Source organism: Anas platyrhynchos, chromosome 14, assembly GCF_047663525.1.
Source record: "Anas platyrhynchos isolate ZD024472 breed Pekin duck chromosome 14, IASCAAS_PekinDuck_T2T, whole genome shotgun sequence".
NCBI lineage: Eukaryota > Metazoa > Chordata > Aves > Anseriformes > Anatidae > Anas > Anas platyrhynchos.
Window position 1 is genome coordinate 4,987,083 of NC_092600.1, and position 20,890 is coordinate 5,007,972.

The 20,890-nt window shown below is 36.6% G+C and overlaps 1 protein-coding gene and 1 long non-coding RNA gene across 9 annotated transcripts in view; one reads left to right on the forward strand and one right to left on the reverse strand.

Annotated features, from left to right (window-relative positions):
- The window catches only part of LOC106019038 (uncharacterized), a 24,372-nt gene continuing 3,482 nt past the window's right edge, over window positions 1–20,890 (forward strand). The window contains exons 1-3 of one of the 4 annotated variants that reach the window (XR_011812645.1): window positions 14–2,350; window positions 3,865–4,593; window positions 14,081–14,201. This is a non-coding gene — a long non-coding RNA (uncharacterized lncRNA). Of the gene's footprint in view, window positions 2,351–3,864; window positions 6,020–14,080; window positions 14,202–20,890 lie in introns of those variants that run through there. The other 3 variants (XR_005269324.2, XR_011812644.1, XR_005269327.2) reach the window with 3 other exon arrangements.
- The window catches only part of MAPK9 (mitogen-activated protein kinase 9), a 27,517-nt gene continuing 12,114 nt past the window's right edge, over window positions 5,488–20,890 (reverse strand). Inside the window, exons 7-12 of one of the 5 annotated variants that reach the window (XM_072044639.1) lie at window positions 20,308–20,379; window positions 15,728–15,910; window positions 14,916–15,040; window positions 14,404–14,467; window positions 13,433–13,504; window positions 5,488–12,644 (exon numbers count right to left, since the gene is read on the reverse strand). In XM_072044639.1, coding sequence (XP_071900740.1) covers window positions 12,628–12,644; window positions 13,433–13,504; window positions 14,404–14,467; window positions 14,916–15,040; window positions 15,728–15,910; window positions 20,308–20,379 — 533 coding nt within the window. In that variant the 3' untranslated portion in view covers window positions 5,488–12,627. Of the gene's footprint in view, window positions 12,645–13,432; window positions 13,505–14,403; window positions 14,468–14,915; window positions 15,041–15,727; window positions 15,911–20,000; window positions 20,073–20,307; window positions 20,380–20,890 lie in introns of all 5 variants that reach the window. The other 4 variants (XM_027468142.3, XM_027468143.3, XM_027468141.3 and 1 more) reach the window with 4 other exon arrangements.

Consider the following 20,890-nt stretch of genomic DNA (forward strand, 5'->3'; position numbering starts at 1 on the left):
AGGAGAGGAGCCACAGAGTACACGACACCGCAGCTGTTACACCCTGACGGGCTCCATGTCCTGCCCCTGCAGCTCAGCAGCTCCCTGCAAAGGGGTTTTTATGGGACTGCCTTCAGGACCAGACACAGAAAACAGTTTCAAGGTTGAAGAAAATGTTTCTGTGGCAGGACCCTCTGCCGTGCCTTCACCCCACCCTCAATGCAGGCTCTATGCAGCTGCCCTCACAGCAGCTTTCTGCCCTGGGGTCTTTCACTGTGCCCCCCCAGTGTGACCAGGGCAGCTCACACGCAGACAGCAGGACTTGGCCCAGGAGCAATTTCTTTTCCTCCCAGCTGCCCTGCTCTCCTGCCAGCACTGACCTCCAGGAGCAAGCAGGGAAGCCGCATCCTCCTCACCCCCTGGTTGTTCTTTGATCAGCCCTGACATTCCTCACACCGCTCTGAAACTCTGTCAGTGCTGGAAGTGAGCTGGCAAGAGGAGTGACGGAAGAGGACTTGGTCTGTGCGTCCATCGTTATCTTTTCACTGCACGTCAGCTCCGAGATAACAGCAGGGTGAGTAAATTAGCAAAAACGCAAAACTAGAAAGCTCTATCGTAGGAGTGCCAGCTAATGCAAGTGTCTGGATCGGTGCTAAGATGCCTAAGGAAGGTGCAGCAGAGGAGCAATCCTTGGGGCAAGCTCCCACTAGTCCCCTGCATCTCTCTACATCTTCTTACTGCAGAGATTTCAGAAAAGTGCCTGAATGAGCTCCCAGCTCTTCAGCAAGGAACATACCGCAGCCTTGTGATTAACGATTTTGCCAGGCATGACTGACCATTTAATTCTGCATTTTTCCCCTCTAAGACTGAGAATTTTGACTGGATGCAGCCACACCTACCCCTCTGAGCTGGTGCTGTGCTCCCCTCTGATGGGCAAGTTTGTGAATGACATTTGATTTACCTTTGGCAATGATGCAGGAAAGGGGGGGCTCTTAAGAGGAGAATTTAGGAAGTGTAGTTAATCTGACAGTTTCCTGTTACTATCAGAAAACTGATGTAAAGGTGATCGTCTGTACAAGATCACAGTCTGGCATTTCTTACACCACTTACTTCTTACACCAAGAGACTGAAAAGGTGAGGATCAGGGAGAGGAAATAACTTCCCAAATTATTTGATTGAGTGCCTTAAAAACAAGAGACCCTTTCAGCTTGCTTGCAGATTTGGTCTTCCTTCAGTTATAGCCAGGATATTTCTGTACTGGACCCATTCTCCTGTGAGAAGAGGCAGCAAACCCAAACACCCCGCATTTATTCCTATCCAGTAGTTTTTGTAAGAGGAACTGAAGCAGGGCCGAGGAGAACCCCTCTGCCCCTTCCCCTCAAGGCTCTTGCCCTCGAAACACCATGGGGTGAGGCCCAGGCCTGCCTCACTCGCACGGCCGCCGCCATTTGCCTTCCTCACAGGGCCGGCAAGGGCCCAGTGACCTCCGACGTCCATGAGATCACAGAATCACAGAATTTCTAGGTTGGAAGAGACCTCAAGATCATCGAGTCCAACCTCTGACCTAAAAGATGTTCCTCAGAGCTGAGGGGCCAGGGAAAGAGCAGCCAACAGCTGGGGTTTGTCTCTTTTCTGACCCCTGGGCAGGGGAGCACAGAGTCCCGTGCTTGCAATGTGAAAAATATATTTTCAAATTTTTTTCTTTGACTACAGAAATAATCTCCCAGCCCAGGAATGAAAGAACTCCAATGGTGGGCAGCTCTGCAATGGGCCACCCGCAGATGTCAGTCAAATAACACTGAAAATAGAGAGGGTCAGACAGAAGGAGCAGATCCTGGGGCTGAGAAGCAGCCGGGCATGGCCACTCAAGCCCACAGTGTACAAAAAGCAAAACTGGAGCCTGAAACGAGATCCAGGCTCCAGCGAAATGGACTATTTCCAAGTATTTGAAAAGCTTCAGACAGCTGTGGGAAGGAAGAAAACTCTCACAGGCTGTGACAAGGCAGAGCAAGAGAGGCACGAAAACAAGTTCCCCCATGAAACAGAAAAGGCATTGAGGCTCTGGCAGCCCACAGGGGACGGATGGTGCCGGCTGGGCAGGCGCTCGCTGCTCAGCAATGTTTGAGGAAAATCCTCCTTCAAGGTACCTGACAGGGCCAAGCCACCCAGAAGACCCCCAAGAAACGAACACAGCCACAGGAGGTGTTTTGGAGGCTCAGGAAAACACAGGACCCATCCCAGGGGACACCAGCGACAGCCATCCTCCTACCAGCGAGCCACCAGCAAGCCCCAGCTCCCCACAGCAGCGCCTGGCCTGCCTGAGGATGCTGATGTCCAGGCAGAAGGCAGAATATGAATCCAGAGTTGCAAGGTAAAGGCTTTAAAAACTGTGAGGCTTCGGGGAGGGCATCGCTTCATACTGCATGCTACTGCTGCAGGGGCTCTGGGCACTGCTGCAGTACCACCAGCAGCAGTGTCCGCAGCCAACGTTACCGGACAGGGTTAGCAACAGCCTGGTAATTTCAGTCCACTTCTGTGTGAGGTGCTTGAGAAGTGTCAGAGCATATATAAGGTTTTCAGCATGACTGTGCAGAGCTCTTGAAAAGCATCTCCTATATTGTGTATTTTTCCCTTTAGCCTTAATCCAATATTAAATGTTTCTAAGAAAAACGCGCTGGGTTCTCAGCAGCGGTGGTAAGTAGTAGGTCATTATTCTTTACACATTTTAAGCCATGAATTTAAATTTCTGAGGAGAGTATTCATAAGTCTTTTCCAGCTTCCTAAGATGAGAAATTGAATAGAGATTTAGCCAGAGCTTGTTACCAAAATAACAACATGGCAGCATTTCCAGGCTCCACTCTCCAATTGGTACTGTTTTTTCTGTCATGTAGGTAAAGGGAATGAACATTTTAAATACAGTACCATCAGCTATAAATTACAGGTATAAATCATGCAAAATGACTATTTGATTAAAACATAATATGCTTCAACATGCATTTTTTCAACAGACAGCACGGAAGTTGTTTAATTTTCTATTACACTTTGCCTTGAACACTGAAAGAGAAAAAAATCCATTAAATCTTTAATTTCCTAAGGAGGTAGTCACCAATTTCTTCTTAATAAACAAACTGTTCCTAGGTTGTTCGCTTTTCTTAATTATCATTAAACTCCTCATTAAATTCTGGTTAAATTTTCCCTTGCAGTTCAAGTTGGTATCCTCAGTGTTTCCTAAAATAAATTGCACTGCCATTTACATTTAGACTACTGTAGTACTCCATAAGGAAATGATTTAAAAAAGCATCTCCCCCAAAATACTGCTTTGGCCATATGGTTATTTGTATTTACTCTAGATTGGGGTAAGTAAGGTTAATTGCCCTGTTTGTTTGTTTTTAATATTTAACACCATGAACTGGAAAAGCAAGCCCCAGTATCAAGTGCTGAACAGCAAATTCTGACAGAAAACAGACCCCAGTGTTGAAGAGATGACACCAAGAGCCACACCAGACTAAACATGCACACTGTGCCACCGCTGCCTCCTCACACCTCTTCCACCAAAATCCCAGTGCACAACCCAGGAGTTTAAGTAGGTGCACAGGGCCGAAGCTCCTTCTAATGCTGGGTAAGGACATAATTTAACACCAGATTCCCCTTACAGAAGAAAATCTGCCAGGGAGAGCAATTTTGGTGCATTACCTCCTGAAAAAAAAAAAAAAAAAAATCAGTGTAAGAATGCTGTCCCTTCCTACACAGGTTAACAAGGGACATGTAACAGCCCGCTTAGGGGCTGCTAATATTTGTATTTATAGGAACATTTGTTTAAAAAATTAAAAGCTACAGCTTCATTAAGGGGAAAAAAACAATTTATCATGTCTGTCTTTCAAACAGCCTGGAGCAGCGGAACAGAGAGCTGCAGTCGGAGATTAAGGACATGCATTGGAAACTGGGACAGCAGCGCAAGCAGCACAGCCTTGTGGAGATGAAAATGCGAAATGCAGAGAGAGCAAAGGAAGATGCAGAGAGAAGAAACGAAATGCTTCAAAGAGAAATGGAAGAGTTTTTTGAAACCTTTGGAGAAATTAACAAATGGAAATAAATCGGTTTGAACTTGAGCTCTCTCTGTAGGAGAGAGAAAAGCCATATTCTGATCTCAGAAATTAAGAATCTCAGCAGTAAAAACTGGGCTGTCAATTACAAAGCAAGCAGTGTTACAAACTCATCCTTAACTCCAGGAACTCTCTGCAGTGCCCTGCTAACACCAAGGATGCTCTCTTTTACCCCTGGAAAAATCTTTCAGACATGCTTTGCACTACCCATTCCCAAACCAGCCTACACAGCACAATGGGAAAGCTCCCTGGTATTTTCAGGCTCACTCGTACTAACGCACCAAGTGGCTGACTTTTTAATTTCAGGATATTGTGCTTGTTGGGAGTGTTTTACTAGCCAGCCTAGAAGTCACATAGGTATTAAATGGGCTTCAGGGGCGTTTATACCTGCATCCTTAAGTCAGATGATTTCTTTGGAGACAAACACAGAGAAATAATAAGACCAAACATCTCCTTATAGACCATGCCAGCACTGCCATGTGGCCCTGTGGCTGGAATCTGGAGCTTCAGGGTAAGTCCTGTCCTCTCCCTAAAGGTATTTCCTTTCATGGAGGAAGAGGTATCTCGGATAGCCAAGAGTCTCCCTGCCAGACTCCCATAAGTATGCCTGTCTTAAGAATGTTACTAGTAGACTCCTTCACTCATCTTTGCAGAGCTACCTCTATACACACCATAAACACATTAACTATTTTAATACTAGAGTTTTAATACTGTTGTTTTTGTTGTTTTAATACTGTAGTTTTAGTAACTATTTTAATACTTCCCCAGTTACATCAGACAGCTTTACAAAGTGACTAAGAAACCTTATCAGTGTCTTCACAAGAATACTTACCTCTTCAAGAAAATACAATGAAATGATTTATTGTTTTCAAATTTAGCTGTACATCTGCATTATTCAGTCAGGACAAGATGAAACAACATTGTTAGAGAATTAGGTGAAAAGCAAATTATTTCAAAGTCCATATATATATACAAATAAACACACCCCATACGGCCAGTAGCTTATCTGCATCTTACAAGAAAGTCTGAAAAAACAATTATGATACTGGTTAAACACAAGGATGTGAATACAAATCTGTCAGTATCACCCAGAAAGCTTCTGCAATTTTGAAGAACAAATTCCAAAATACACTTCTTACTTGGCAGTAAAACCAAGTGCTGTTAACATGTCCAAATGTTCCAGGTGATCAGGAGAAAGCAGCTCCAGAAAGTGTTTTAAGCTGATATTAATTTACTTTTCATACTCATACTTACTTTTTGGTTAACCGAAAACTGAAGTGTAATGAAACATTATGTTTTATAAAACTAAGAACATATTCTTTCAATTAGATAAAACATTCCACTTCAACACAAGAAGAAGCAAGAAACAACACATAGCTATAGTAAATAAAACAAACTACTCAAATTGTTTAAGTATACATATTTATTTGTAATTTTACAGTGGCTTTAGTATTGTTTTATGATACGTTTTTTGGAGAAAAAGCATCAGAACAAGGCTTTAACTAGCACTTCAGAACTAGTTATTGACAGCTTTCCTTATGAAATTCTAGTTTCCTTAAAAAAAAATCAATCCAAAAAAATAAGGAAGCGTGACTGCTGTCCATGAAACAAAAAATACTGTCTAGTCATCCTGAAAACAAAGTCCAGCATCAGACAAAATAGCCACTGCATTGAAGGGAACATGTTCCTATTGCACAAGCATAAAGAATGAGATATGACAATCAAAGCCTAATTTCATACGCAGAAGAGGCCACATGTATCTATATAATTAGACTTCAAAGCACATCTTTCTTCTGAAATTATATACCATATCTAATATTAAGGCCATAAAATCAGAACATTATAACAAGTGATAGGGCTTGATGCTACTTTTTGTGACATTTGGTAAACAGAAGGTGGAAAAGAGGGCCAAAACAAGACAAACAAAGCATTTCAAAGGGAGATAAAGGCATTTCAAAAAAGTTCTTGAACTGAAGTTGGGTGGGAGGGTGGTTATTTTAAGTAATCGGGAAAAATTGGATTTAAATACAAATAACTCAAGGAGCCCATTATACTCTTTAATAGCATGTGTTCTGGAGCAAACTACATAATATATTCTCTGGATTTAACATTTGCATTTGTACAAAACAGTTCATTAATTCCATTTGATATTCTCTCTTTAAAATAGATGAAAATTCTTATAATCTTTATAAGTTATCTTAATGACCAGATAAGGCTTCGCTGTACTGGGTTAACTAAACACAAGTATCTCTGATTTGCCCTTACTTAGGTATCCTAATTAAACTAAACTAAAACCACCTGTGGGACCCAGCATGTCATGCAATTTAAAGAAAGGGATTGTAGTTATGCATTGCTAACTCTCTAATCATGTTCATTTTATTAGTGTATAAAACACTTGAAAGCAATAGCTCCAAAGAAGCATAACTGGAATTTTACACACTTTACTTTTGGAAAAATTGGGAATCTGACGAACCTAAAAATGTATATTAGTCATTTTATAAAGTTTGGTTTGCCACAATTTAAGAAAATATAGGTATCAAAAACAGACAAATACATTGCTAACCATCTGTTACATTTTCTTTTAAAAAATTAGCACCAATTTAAGCATCTGAATTCATAGAAAAGCTAGTGACACACATGGTTTTTCAAAAAAGTTTTTTCCCAGTAGAAGACAATACAATAGCACATGTTCATGGATATTAAACTAGCTTTGCTATCATTAACAAATATGACTACTGTTTCAGGTAGTGGACATAAAATGTGGTTCTTACGTGACTGCTTTCTTCTCTGCTTTCGTTATCCTAAGAAACCATGGAGTGCTGAACTCCAGCCTGGAAAACGAGCTCATGTATGCCATAGGAGGCATCAAGCTTTTAGACCAGTATTTTAGAGACACTGTCTTCCTATGTATCCTCATAGTATCTGTAACGGTGGAGTCCCCATGTAAACAGATGTTCTGGCCTCACCACAGCACATACATCTAGCTTAGGATGAATAGCCTAATGTTAATAAAAGCTAGCTGATCTTGCTACATGACAGACTTTTGCATTTCTTTATATCATAGATGCCTAGGTAGTCACATTGCTATTCAAGTCACCCTACAGGTATTTAAGTAGGGGATGCTTCTCAAATCATCTCGTACTATGTGTTAAATTTCAGCCCTAAAAAAATCTCAAAGTTCACATCTCTCAAAAAAGGTTTATATTTAAAGGAAAATGCTGTTCAAATCTATCAGATCAAAAGACTGAAACCAAATTTGAATACATCTGATTTTTTGTCATTCCTTTTAACACTATATACTGGTTGTATTCAGAAGAATCCTAAAGTGCTTCAAACCCAGCAATTAATAAAGTTGATTTCTGTTGTGCAAAACTGCAAGCACCTTTTCAAAAAATAAGCAGCAACATCAAGGAATAAGAACTGAAATATTTAAATGTATTTTCTTTTTTTAATTCTTGGACCAAAATAATTTGTCGTATTTTCAGCAACAAATTGCAGAAGACTATTTTATTATTTTAATTTTATACTGGACTTCTTATACATATATTTCTTTGAAATAGCGGACCCAGGTAAATTTATATCAACAAAGCAAGTCTACAAGATTGAAATCCAACAAATAAAATTTTAGCTACAAAAATAGTCATTTAATAAAACACAAACAGAAGTGATGATCTTCTCTTCACCTTCCTCCAACACTAATATGAGAAAAGATGGCTTACTTAAAACATTAGTTTAGCTCCAGACGTTTTAGCATGCAGTGGGCAAAAAATAAAACTGATTTTATAAGTTGTGTAATAAGCTTTTAGAACATCACTAATTACTCACGTAATAGACAATCTAAGATATATGGAAAATAATGAGGCAGAATACATTTTTTGTCATACTTCATGTTGAAAAAAATCAAAGACACTGTGGAAAAGCAAAGAAGTTACTAGATTCATTTATAGGAACTTAAGTCCAAATTCTGCATCTGGGTGCAGGTGTCCCTGGATCAAAAACAGTTTTGAGCAGGAATTACACAATACACATCCCAGGAAAGAATTTGGTTCCCAGTATACAGTATCACTAAGTTTAGCATCAAGCCCTGATAGAATCCATATGACATATGTAGAATATACAGACAAAGGCTGGTCAGCATTTACCCCTCACCAAACTAAGTACTTCCATTTCAAGACTCACAATTCAAATGAAACGCTCTACACAAACTGTATTGCTGCAAGACTGAACCTGTATTCAAAAACAGCATTATGCTCAGTAAAGATTTGTCTGCACTTCAGCAACTGAACTTCCAGCGCACACCAAACGGGAGGATTGCACTTCTGCCAAAAAAGGCTCATTTACCCAGTTCTTGGAGGCTCAGTGTGTCAGTTTTTTGAATGTCTGAATCCTATTTCATTTGTAAAATTATAATTTTAAGCCAAATACAAGCTAAAAAGGAAACCAATTCAGCATTATGATTTAGAAATTGAGGTCTTTCCTTCAGGAAAGAAAAATAAAACATATGGAATTACTTCCCCCAACACACACTTAGTTTTGAATAAACGTATGTGCACTCTGTTAGGACTCCAAAAGACAAAAAAATAATAGTCCTTTAGTCCCTAACAGTCTTAACAACCAACCAGTTAATTCTGAGTTAAGGTTCAGTTTAATTTTCATTATTTTGACAAGGAAATGCAAACCCTTACCAGAAACAAGATAAAGCTTCACAGGCTGTTTGCAAACACTAGTTTCCAGTCAGACTCGTTTGTTTAGTAAAATCTGTGCAGACAAAACCTTGATTTTGCCATTCGTTACTCATGTTTTTGTCATTTTCCATTACATAAAATGAAGCTTGTCATATCACACTGTTTCCTCAAAGCACACTTACAGGCTGCTTATCCAGATTTCAAAAAGCCAGGTTTCTTTAAGGGTGGTGTTTTTTTTGTTTGGTTGTTGTTTTTTTGTGTTTTTGTTTTTTTTCCCCGATTGGATTTTTTTTTTTTTGAGGAAAAACGATATGAGCACAGAACATTTTAAAACATACTCCATTTCTGCAATGCCATTCAGCTACTCAGTGTTCATATATCTAACAATGTTTCTGGTAAATAATCTGATTGATAGCCATAAATCCCTCTTTTTTGTTGTTTTTCAGGTGAGCAGTTAAGATTACAGATTGCATCTATGTTGACTGCCACTTCTTATTAGTCATATTTTATAAATTGTTTATGCATACTGCAGTAGTGTTAACACAAAGTCTCTCATACAGAAAAGTAACATTCATGTTTACAAAACTGAGCAGGTTTCTAATATATATGTATACACACTCACATATTCTTAGTCTTTAAATACATATAAATATTTATAAAAGCCAAAGTGCAAAAAAATGGTCAATTGTATCACTTTACATACATGATTTTAGTATTAGGAATAGAAGTGATTATATTGCACACCAAACTTTCTCAACTTTTAAACCCCTGTCAAGATACATGTGCATTTTACTTTCCATCAATGATGAGGTTCTCACAGCATCGACAACCATTTCACAGATGTGGCACTGAACTTAATCTGTAGTCAGGAATACAACTAATATGTATAAAGTCTGCATGCAGTGCGTTTATAGTCTGTATGTGCACACTGAAACAGCATGGGAGCTTTAGCATGCATCTATCCTGCATGCGTTTTGCTGAATATAATCTGTTTATCTGCCTTCTCTAAGAACTGGACATTTATTCAGGTTATTAGCAGTTTGCTTTTAAGTTATGCAAGAATCAAAATCCACAATATTCACACCTTTCATTTCATGCATGTTTTGAAGGCAGTAACATTTTGGTAAAATTTAGAAGCTTCAAAGTATGGCATAGCAAGAAGCCATTAAAAACATACAGTATGAAATGGCTTTTCCTACAAACAATAGGATTTACAAGGAAGCTCAATCTCAGGGCTTATTTTGTTCAAAGATTACATATTTGATGTAACAGTATATACTAGAAGGTCAGATACCAGTTCAAATCCTGGGGATAGGGCAGTTCTGTGTTAAAAAAAAAACAAACAAACACACACACAACATTAAAAGACGATTTGAATCACAGAGTAATTTGGGTTGGGAGAGACCTGGAGGCCATCTGGTCCAACCAGCCCAGCGCTGAGCAGCCCAAGTCCGATATGAAAAACTCAACTTTGAGCATATCCAAAAGACATGAAAAGTATTTGTTGCATTAAATCTTCTGAAGCAATAAATGTTAAAATGATGAATGTAAAGTACAGTGCAACTTCACTTGAAAAAGCTAAAAATAAATCTTGAAAAATGAAATCCAGTAAATGACTTCCATAGTGAATAAAGAATATAAAAATATTCTTATATGGAAGGAAGGGGGGGAGGATTAAAAGTAATCCAAAATCACTAATGTTACTTCTGAAAAGGTGTCTTTAATAATTTTAACTGGCACAAATAACAAGGATTAAAAAGAAAAAAAAAAAAAGCAACCTGTACTGTATTGCTATCTGGTAAAAGGTATTTTAGATTTATTTTTTTCCAGTAACAAAAACGATAAAAATGTACCATCAGTATCCAAAGAAACTAAGGTATCCATAGGTTTAAAACAAAACAACAACAACAAAAAGCCCTCAGTATCCTACAATTCAATAAAACTGATTTATTTATTTTTTTAATAAAAAGTTCATAATTCCAGACGAAAATTCTGAAGTTAACATCTTAAGTACTTCATTGAATTTTCCTTTTCTGGGACAGTGAAGGTTTTGCTACACCGAATTAAGCTATTTAAAAACACATGGATACAATTTAACAAAAGCAATTTTGGCATAAAGTTACTGCTTTTTCAAATCTTAAGGTCAGAAAGAAGGGACACTTGTCTTTTACAAGAATGTACTAGACATGTCAGTAACGCAGTGGCTAGCTGCACAAGTGTATTTTGTAAGTGCTTTTTTTAAATTCAAGTCAGCAGTATCTGAATCAACAGCTAAATACAATGCCTTTAGGAAAGTGGTGTTTTACCTCATCTTGGACATCCATTACTATTATAGTTACATAGTTTAATCATACACACATGCACACATAAGATCCTTTAGCAAAATTTTACACACCTGTGCACTCTAAAGTGAATGTGCACAAATTCACAAGTGTGTAGCATCTGGTAATTTAAGCCCTACTCTACTGCAAACATTTTCTAAGAATTCAACATACTGTGCAGGCAGTGTTTGTATTATACAATTCTGAAAACTGCATTGACAAGCTTCTATTGAAACAGCAAATAAGCTCCTCTCCTCTGACACTGTATTTAGAAAATATATATGTATTAAATATATTAATTTTCCCTCTCCAGTAGGAAATTGAGAGGTTTTCCTAATTTGGGAATAGAGCTAAATTCAATTAAGTAAATACTTTAACTTAATTGTCAAATGACTTAAAGCTACTACATTTGTTTCCTTAATTACTCTCTAGATAGCATGGACCCATTAAAAAATGGAAAACATTTATGCAGCTCTTTTTCAGGCCACTTAGGCTGCAAGTCTCTCCAATTCACCTGTCCTTTTTATCAGTTTGCACTGAATGAAAAGCACACATATAATTTCCTTTTTTGTTTGTTTTTGTTAAAGGACTACTATTGCAAGACAGAATGTACAGAACAATTTAGCACTCTCCCCTCTTTTAACAGGCACAACTTCACAGAGAAGTCACTCATCCTTAAGATTGAACTAAGCCACTGTGTGTCTTCCATCCACTTCAGTTTAAATAACTGAAAAGAACGTCAGAGACATATTCATTGGTGAAATATGAAGGGATGGCTACATTCTTTAAACTTCACAATTTTCTCTTCTACAAGAAGATAGACAGAATTATTAGGAAGTGGATAGAAAGGGCTCAATAAAAAGTGCTATATGTAAAAATAACTGCCCTTTAAATATAGTACTGAGTGTTCAATATGTGAATTAACACTTACACACAACACTCCAGTAGTTAAATAAAGCAAACTGCCAAAGTCACATGTTCAAACAAACTTCATAGACACTATACATTCAAAAAACCTACTAATGAGCAATACTGTACTAAAATGTAAACAACCACTGATGTCACAAAAGCCTGCCAGTTGGTACTGAAGATTCATGAACTCATTTAAGAGAAGTTATTGGTTAAAAGTCTATTATAACTGCTCACCTGAAATAGGCTGAAACAAAAGAAAAGCCTATTATAGTGTCTAAATTTATTTTTTGTTGTTGTTCCTTAGACATTGATTTAAGTTCTACAACATTAAGCAGGCAGTTTCATAACAACTGAGTAAAAATAAAAACAGGCATTACTTTAGTAGAACATGCAGAACATGGAGTTTTTCTAGTTTTGTTCCATTAACTTACAAGCAATTCAGGCCCAATGGAAGCGAGAGTTCTTTTTCCAAAGTTAAGTCTGCAATCCTGGCTGATCATCGGCATCCTTCAAGGGGTCCTGTCAAGGCATCGAGGCTGCTGTCTGTATCTGAAGCCAATGTTTGCTCTGTTGACATGGATGAAATGTCATTGATAGATGATGACTGGGAAGGACTGGTGTTGCTATTCACTGCTGCATCTGTGCTAAGTAAACCAAACATAATAAAATCTGAGGCAAGACAATATTGCAAGTACAAATAACCCCACTTCTAGGCTCTGAGCATCATTTTGAGCATCATTTTCCCTAGCGAAATTCTTAGAAAATAACAAATCAATAAACAGTAGAAAAGCAAGTACTAAGTTTCCTAACATGCAAAACCTGGAGTGAACATCAGGAGAATTGATTATTTTTCTCCTTCTCTAGGAGGAAAAAAAAAAAAAAAAAAAAAAAAAAAGAGACAACATAAGATTTTGTTCCCTAGTGGCACAAATACCAAGAAATCTAGGTATAGTTAATAGGAGATAGTACAACTCCAATTACTGAACCAAGAGAACAGCAGCAAACATCAAGGCTTCAATTGCAGACAAACACTTTGTACTATTAGCTGTTTTAAAGTAAGGAGCTCTGAAGATGTTTAACCCTGCATGAAATGTATGCATTCACACAGAGACAAAGAATAACCACTCAGCATAAAAGGTATCTGTGCAACAGTTGATGTAACATGGCATCGATTATTTCTTTTGATGCCTAAGACTTGTGTGGAGAAGGCAGTTCAGTGTGTTGAACGCCCATGGACTTACACTTTCCTACAACTTATTTCATAAAAATTAAATACTACAGCACATGGGTCTCCAAAGGCCGATCAGAATCCTTGTCTTTAGGAACAGAATTTTTGCCTACCTGGAGTAAGTAGGATTTTTTCACTCCTCTAGTCCACCAGATGAGCCCTACACAACATAGTTATAGAAGAGCTACTGAAACAATGACTAACCTGAGGGCTGATCTTTTACCACACCATTCTTGCTCCTTTCTTCCCAATCCATTACTTCTTTGTATATTAACTCTGATAAGAGGAAGGTGGAAGGAATGAGGGAAGAGAGAGAAAAAACATTGTAAGGTCAGAGGCTTTATATATAATTTATAAATGAGTAAAGGTACAATTAAATAGTTACGGGTCAGTCTGAGTACAACTGTAAGGGCCTTTTATTTTTTTTTAAGGGCCTATTAACATAATTAGAGAATCCTACATGTTTTATGTATCACAGAAAGACACTAAGCATGCGCCAAAATCAACATTTTACAAACACAATAGCTAAGTCATCCCACCTCAAAATATTACATCGATACCTACAATGCACTACAATTAATTGCAAATAAATGCATAAATCAAATTTGTATTTAAAATATCATGCAGATAAACCTCCGTGGAAATTTTATTTTGACATCAACAAATGTCTGCTCTTGAAGAACATGACATGTTCTTGGTGTCCCATCAGGTATGCCAAGTTACACCTTCACTTAACAGTGTGCATATCCATAGGCGTAATGAAACCAGGAGCAACAACATTTAAATACATTAAGACTCTTCTAATTCTGAGTAATAACTAAATCGATTCCATTTGATTTGTTTTTTTTTCAGAGCATTTTCTATCAAGAAAAAAAAAATAACTGGGATTACCAACACCTAACAACAAAATATTCAAGGGAAAGGAAGAAGAAAATGAAAACTGACATTTTAGTGAACAGACTGAATGTTACCTGTATGTGTACATACATGCATATATATATTCATTCCAAAAATAGTACATTTTTCCATTTATTTCTTTTCATACTGGCGTAAGTAGTACTGCGTATTTTGAGTAGTGAGTTCCATTTACACAATCCAACAAACATGTACTGTGAGCTGTCATTAATAACCTAAGTTATTACAGTACATTTCATCGGTCATGCTCACTTGTTTACCTTTCCATTCTTCAATTGCATGTTCTCTTTCTTCCAATTGTGCATCATAGATTTGGGGTGGAGGCTACAAAGAAAAGGAAGCGTGTAATTTACCTATTACATATGGCCGACACAATCAATTATAGTAAGAAAAACTAAAAGTGATCTTCTTAGCCATCTCAAAATTACTTTCATTTTGTGTCTCCAGAATTTAGGTCCTACTCCCACTGAAATGCTGTTCAAAAGCATCAATTAGAAATTAAACTTTTCACAAGGCTTGATGGGGCCTCTGAGAAAGCCCACTATTCAAAATGCACTAGCTTGCCACCATATAGGCAACTCTTTCCATAAAGGGAACTATTACATCAATTCCACTCCAGGTGGTTCTTCAAGTGGTTTGTTGATCTGAATGCTTTACATGCAACTTTGACTAGTTAAAATATGAGTTCAAAGTATGTTCTTGACTCAAACTACAGATATTCTTTAAAATTATTAAACTGATATCTTAAAATTTATTTGCAATGCAAACTTACAGCTTCTGCTTCAGCTGGGTCATACCAGACAGTAATATAAGGATGACGTAAGGCTTCATCTACAGAAATTCTCTTGTCTGGATCTACTACAAGCATTTTTGATAATAAATCTCTAGCTTGGCTGGCTAGAAAGTAAAAAATGAAAAAAACAGAGATAAAAGAGCTGTAGATTTTTAACACATGACAAAATGCGTACTGGGAACAGAAAACACAGATTTCTTAATCATCTAAGCCTTTCAACATGTTCCATTTGTTGGCGACATGAGAATACTTAACTTTTAATCCTGTGGGGTTAAATAGGTCTCACTGAGCACTGCCCATATATATATATATATATATATATATTTTTTTTTTTTTTTTTTTTTTTTTTGTACTAAAGCTCCACATTTTGCTAAATACACAAACATTAACCTGCACTACCAGAACAGGCTCAGAGATGCAAGCTTTCCCATACTGGTACAGATTTCTTTCAAAATGAGGTCACAATCCTCTAGCATAAATATTATTTTACTGTAATCCAAAGCATAAGCCCTGCATCTGACAACCAAACTCAGTTTTGAACAGTCATGTTGGTGCATGGGTCACAGTTTTTTGCCATTAACTACTGAATTTAAAATACATTTGTAAATGCACAGTAAGTTGCTATTCATTGTTGCAGAGTCACTATATTGACTTTTTTTATGAATGATCATTGTAATGCAATAAAATACACTACAAGATAATATTTCATATATACATATATATGTATTTATTACATACGTTGCAGACATTTTGAATTAAATTCTTGAAAAGGAGAAAAAAGTTTGCCTTACTTTTTAACTTGTCACGATCAGATTCTGATGGAAATATCCAGTCTGGGAAGAGCTCTTCAAATTTAATACCAGGATATTTGGGCCTGTTTTCTACATAATTCCTCACTGTAGGCTGTAGTTTCTTCATGAAGTCCGCTGACGGCGTTCCTAATTGTTCAATAACTTTATTCCACTGATCAATATCTGCACCATATCTTTAGGAAAATCAGCTGAAGAATTTGAAGTCTGCACTACACAGAAATACCACTTACAGAAATCTGAAAAGTTGAAAACTTGAACAAATGACAAAAAATAAGAACTTCATTCTAAGATCAATTAACATTCTGAACTGCCATGCAAAAAACTACATTGACAAAAATGTAAAATTTAGGGCTTTGTAAGACAGAGTAGAAGTGCTGCATAATGTATTATTCTTAAATATCTTTTGCTAATTAATAGCTATTGGCCAGTTTTGAAAACAGTAATGTCAAAAAGAAGCTTCGTTTGGTAATTATATCCATAACAAAACAACTACAGGGACAGAAAAGAAAAGCTACTGTTGAATCTTCCAAAGTACACAATATTATCACATGGAAGATTTTTGAAAGTAAGGAAGTATATGTTTTTAAAAAAACAAAAGCACAAATACATCACATTCTTCAAAGTAAGGAATTTTGTGCCTATGTCATGAGGAAATTAGGTTTTACATTATGGGAGTTTCTTTCTATTTGTTTTCGTTCATTTGGTTGCTTTTTATTTTCAACTTTGGAAGTTTGAAAGGGTTCTAAAAAGTGAATCCAGATTTCTGTATATTTTTATATAATTAAACCAAAAGAACCTCCTAATCAAAGACTACTGTTTTTAAATGCAGATTCTAAACATTTCTTAGGAATTGGATTTACATACTACCAATTGAAAATGTGCCTCAAATTACTCTTGGACTGCGCCTTCTTTCATCTCAAGGTGTTTTCCCTAGACTTGGTGAAATATACATATATTACAGATACACTGGAACCTTCTCTGAGCAAGCTTAGCTAGTCAGGACAACAAAGCTCTTTCACACCGAGAAGACATACTGTGTTAATTCTGTACAAGTATGTAAAAGACTTAAGTATCGGCGATACTAATACAGTAAGTTTACTCAGACCTATACTTTACATATTTCTGATCAAAAGAATGTGCAATTCCAACAGAGTCTAACCATCAACCTTTATATATAAATTCATAACCTATCATTTCAACCTATCCATCCTCATACATATTTTCTAACAAAATATATTTGCTGCATGTAGACTTAAAGAATTTATAAAACACTGAAGCTCTTTTCATTTCAGTTAGTGCACCAGAAATACAACTAGAAATATATGCATAGTAACTGCTTCATGCTAAAACTTTAGATGCAAAGATTGAAAATTATATTTGCTTATTGTATACATTCCAATAGAAAAACAATATAATAAAAATTCAAGTCGGTACTAACTCTCATGCTAAAACAAAGCACATACAATGCAATTTTAGACATACACCAGGAAATTTTGTTTTGAGTTGGAAAACTAATTTCTGCAAGAACTCCACCAATCCATCTTCAAGAAGCTTTTTTTCTGACTAACAGTAGCCTGGCTAGCCAGCTACCCAAATTAAAGTCCACTCTGTTGTGGTTTCAGGGTGAGGGGATGAACAATGATGACTAAATATCCTACTTCAGTAATAAAAACCTGGAGAGAAAAGAAAAAAGATTTCCCCAACATAGAGTTGGGCATCAAATAAGCTATGCCCATTGTTAGAAACCCATCAGGGAGAAAACCTTAATTTCACTGTAAAACGTACAGAGCATCCCTTGCAGTCTACAGACAGAATTCCCTTCCTAGTCAAGTAAGTGACCTCAACGTCAATAGTAAACCAGTCCATACCAAGTGTGCCTGCCTACTTTGTCTGTCTGGAAGAAGAGAAGTTGGAAACAGAGTCCTTATTACAATTATAATAAAGCACAATTTTCCCCCAATAAATCATGACTATGACCTCATGCTTTTTCCATCAGTCAGGCAGTTGCTTTCACCACCTGGGTAGCAAGAGCATTAAAAACATTCTCTGGTGCTGCTATGCTTTCCATTATTTCATCTTCAGTATCTATGTTGCATAGTTTTTCTACATTTTTCATCTCCAACGCAATAGCAACCGCCAGCCACTCGGGCCAGTTTATGCTCTCAGCACCCGTCAGGAGCAGGCTCAGCCCATCCATTGCTCTGACAACGTGGAGCATCTCAGCCCAACCAGGGCAATGCTGCAATTCCCTGAGAAACCCCTGTCGGGATTTCTCAAACTACTTTTTACGTTTTCTCAAAGTACTTACGATTTTTTTCTCAAAGTTTTTATGATTTCTCAAAGTACTTTTTACAAACTACTGGATCTAAGAGCAGGTTCTCCTGAATATAGTCAAGGGCACATCATTAGGGAAGGTACTGAAACTGGCCCTGCTCTAAATGCCCCAATACTATGACATTTCAAAACTTAAGTCAAAAAATGTTTTATAAAAGGGAAAATTTCACGGCCATGCACACTAGCATCCCCCATAAACCACACAGTCAAAACAGTCTTGCAGCTGCAGCTAAATGAAAATGACAATCTGAAACTTTTCCAGACTGGTAACTGCATAAGTCAACAACACGAATAGTTGTCAGTATTTCACATTAAAGGGAACTGAAAGTCTTACCAGAAAAAAAAAAAAAAAAAAAACCTCTAAGCTCAGCTATGCATTCTGGTAAGATATAAGGGGAGACTCCTTGAAATATAGACTGGTGGAGCTTCAGAGAACCACAGATGATAATTCGCATATTCAAGAATATGGACAAAATTTCCTTCATTTATCATGAATGAACCGAAATAGCCCATGCTGACATGCAGGTGAAAGACATACAACATACATGAAGAATTGTGTTAGGTTGGTCTGAAGGCTTTGAAAGGTAAAACAATAAATATAGAAAGAAAGAAAGGTGGAAAACAGACTTATTTAACAATTAATCATTTATGCTACTAAATAATGCATGATCAACTGCTGAAGATTAGTGTCATGAAAATTAGTATTCAAATTTAATCTACCCCTCTGTAAGGTACAGAGGTATCTATAAAAAGATTATGTGAACGAATATTTGATATTCAAAGTGGCAGACCCAACATTTACTTGCTGACAAGAAAAAAATATACCTTCTTCAAAATGTTGGACCTCAAGTAGCTAGGGCTTCTTAAGGCATACAGCCACACATGGCAATTGTGGTTTAATTGCACCTTCTGCTTTCTATATATTTACTGATAAACTTGGAACGTCTAGTCCTGCAACACTACTACTTCACAAGATGATTCATTATAAAGGAGAAGAGAATTGGTTTCACTCCATTTTTTTTTAATTGGAACTTGATAAGGAGTCAAGCATTTTAAATTTTGTTTCTAGGGAAATACTTTGAAATGCATCAAATTCTTCAAGGAACAGGCATTCAATTAAATGATTATTTTTGTTCACTTAACACAGCATAGGGGCTTGTCTCTGATCCACTGTTCTTGAGATTTCTAAACTAAGGCATATACAAAAATATATGGTTTTAATACAGAAAAATTTCCTGTAATTCCTATCATATAAGGAAGCACAATTATGTGAAGACAAATTTGGATCAAAAATACTGGAGAGGGAGATGGGAATCATAAGAAAAAGTAAGCCTGAAATAAAGTTTTCATAAAATGAAAACAAAAATTCCAAAAGAAAAATAATTGTTCCTTTTGTATTAAATAATATTTTTTCTTAATATCTCATGCAGTGTGCTTGCAATTAGCACTTGCTGGACAGCAGTGTCCTAATGAGCAAGAAAAAAAATCTGACAAACTCAAAAACTCATACATTAAAAAAAAGTTCACTGTTCAACAAAATAGGAAGCAAAAATGCATGCATAGTAAGAAGTAAATTTGTAGGCTTTTGCTTATAACACTTATCTACAAAGAACAATAGTAAGAAAATATACTTACTGGTGTTTATTTTTTAATCTAACAGTATCCTTTTAAAGCTAGAAAAGCTGAAGCTCTTAATGTAAATCCTATGGATTCAATCAATACAAATTACAGTAAATAGTCTACTACAAAAATAAAATGGGAAGGCTTAACGATTTGGCTAATGACACTAATTTCATATATTACAGTAGATCTATTAAAACATTATGGAAAACACTATTTATGCTTTTATACTTATACAGATCAAAATGTGTTTCTGTTGGAAGTGGAATGGGGTTCAAGGATGACTAGGGAAGGATACGATCAGTGCCTTGGAAAATCACACAACCTTTCACCAATTCTCCCATGATGCACCCAACTGACCAGATATCAACTGAAAGTAAAAATGAGATGATCAAATTATGAAGTCTCATGAACAAAAGTGAGGAAAAAAACAAAAACATCTAGCATCTACAATAAAACACAACAATGTGGAAAAACAAACTCTTAACATGAATTTTCAATCATTTCAACACCGACTAACTTAACTGTTGCTAAATTGTGGTTTTAGCATTTTGTAAAAATATAAATACTGTTTACATTTCTGAAACAACCATGAAGAAGGATACAATCTCTTCCTGGGAACAGGACCTTATGGAGGACCATTTCTGCCATAATGCACCCAACAGACCAGATATCCACTATCATATGTTAGGTGCAACAAGGACAAAAGATTAAAGATTTTTTAAATACGATGATTATTTATTTGTAACTTCACACTGCACATTTATAGTCCTGCAATTATTTTCCTGTCCTATCGAGAACTGCCTCTACTAATGTTCTCGTCCACATGAGTATTTGCTGTAGTACAAGCTGCCACACGCATCAATGTAAACTCTTAAGTGGCTCAGCAAGATCCTGTGAGTCCCTTGTATTAGGCAGCCAAAGTTACAGAAAGTACGATACCCCCAAGCCCCAGTGACAAAGCAAAAAGATGTACTAAGATAAAAGACCAGAGGAGGCAGCATATTACTCCACAGCTAGTAAAAATCAGCAAGTAAAACACTAGTACACAAGTTTGTTGGCTGGATGTTCAAGGCATTAAAAATAGTTAACTATAGCATAACACCCAGCCTTTTTAAGTGCTTTGCAGGTTTAAGGGAATATAAGACATTGTTTCTCCTAGGAATCTGAAATAGATTTTAATAATCA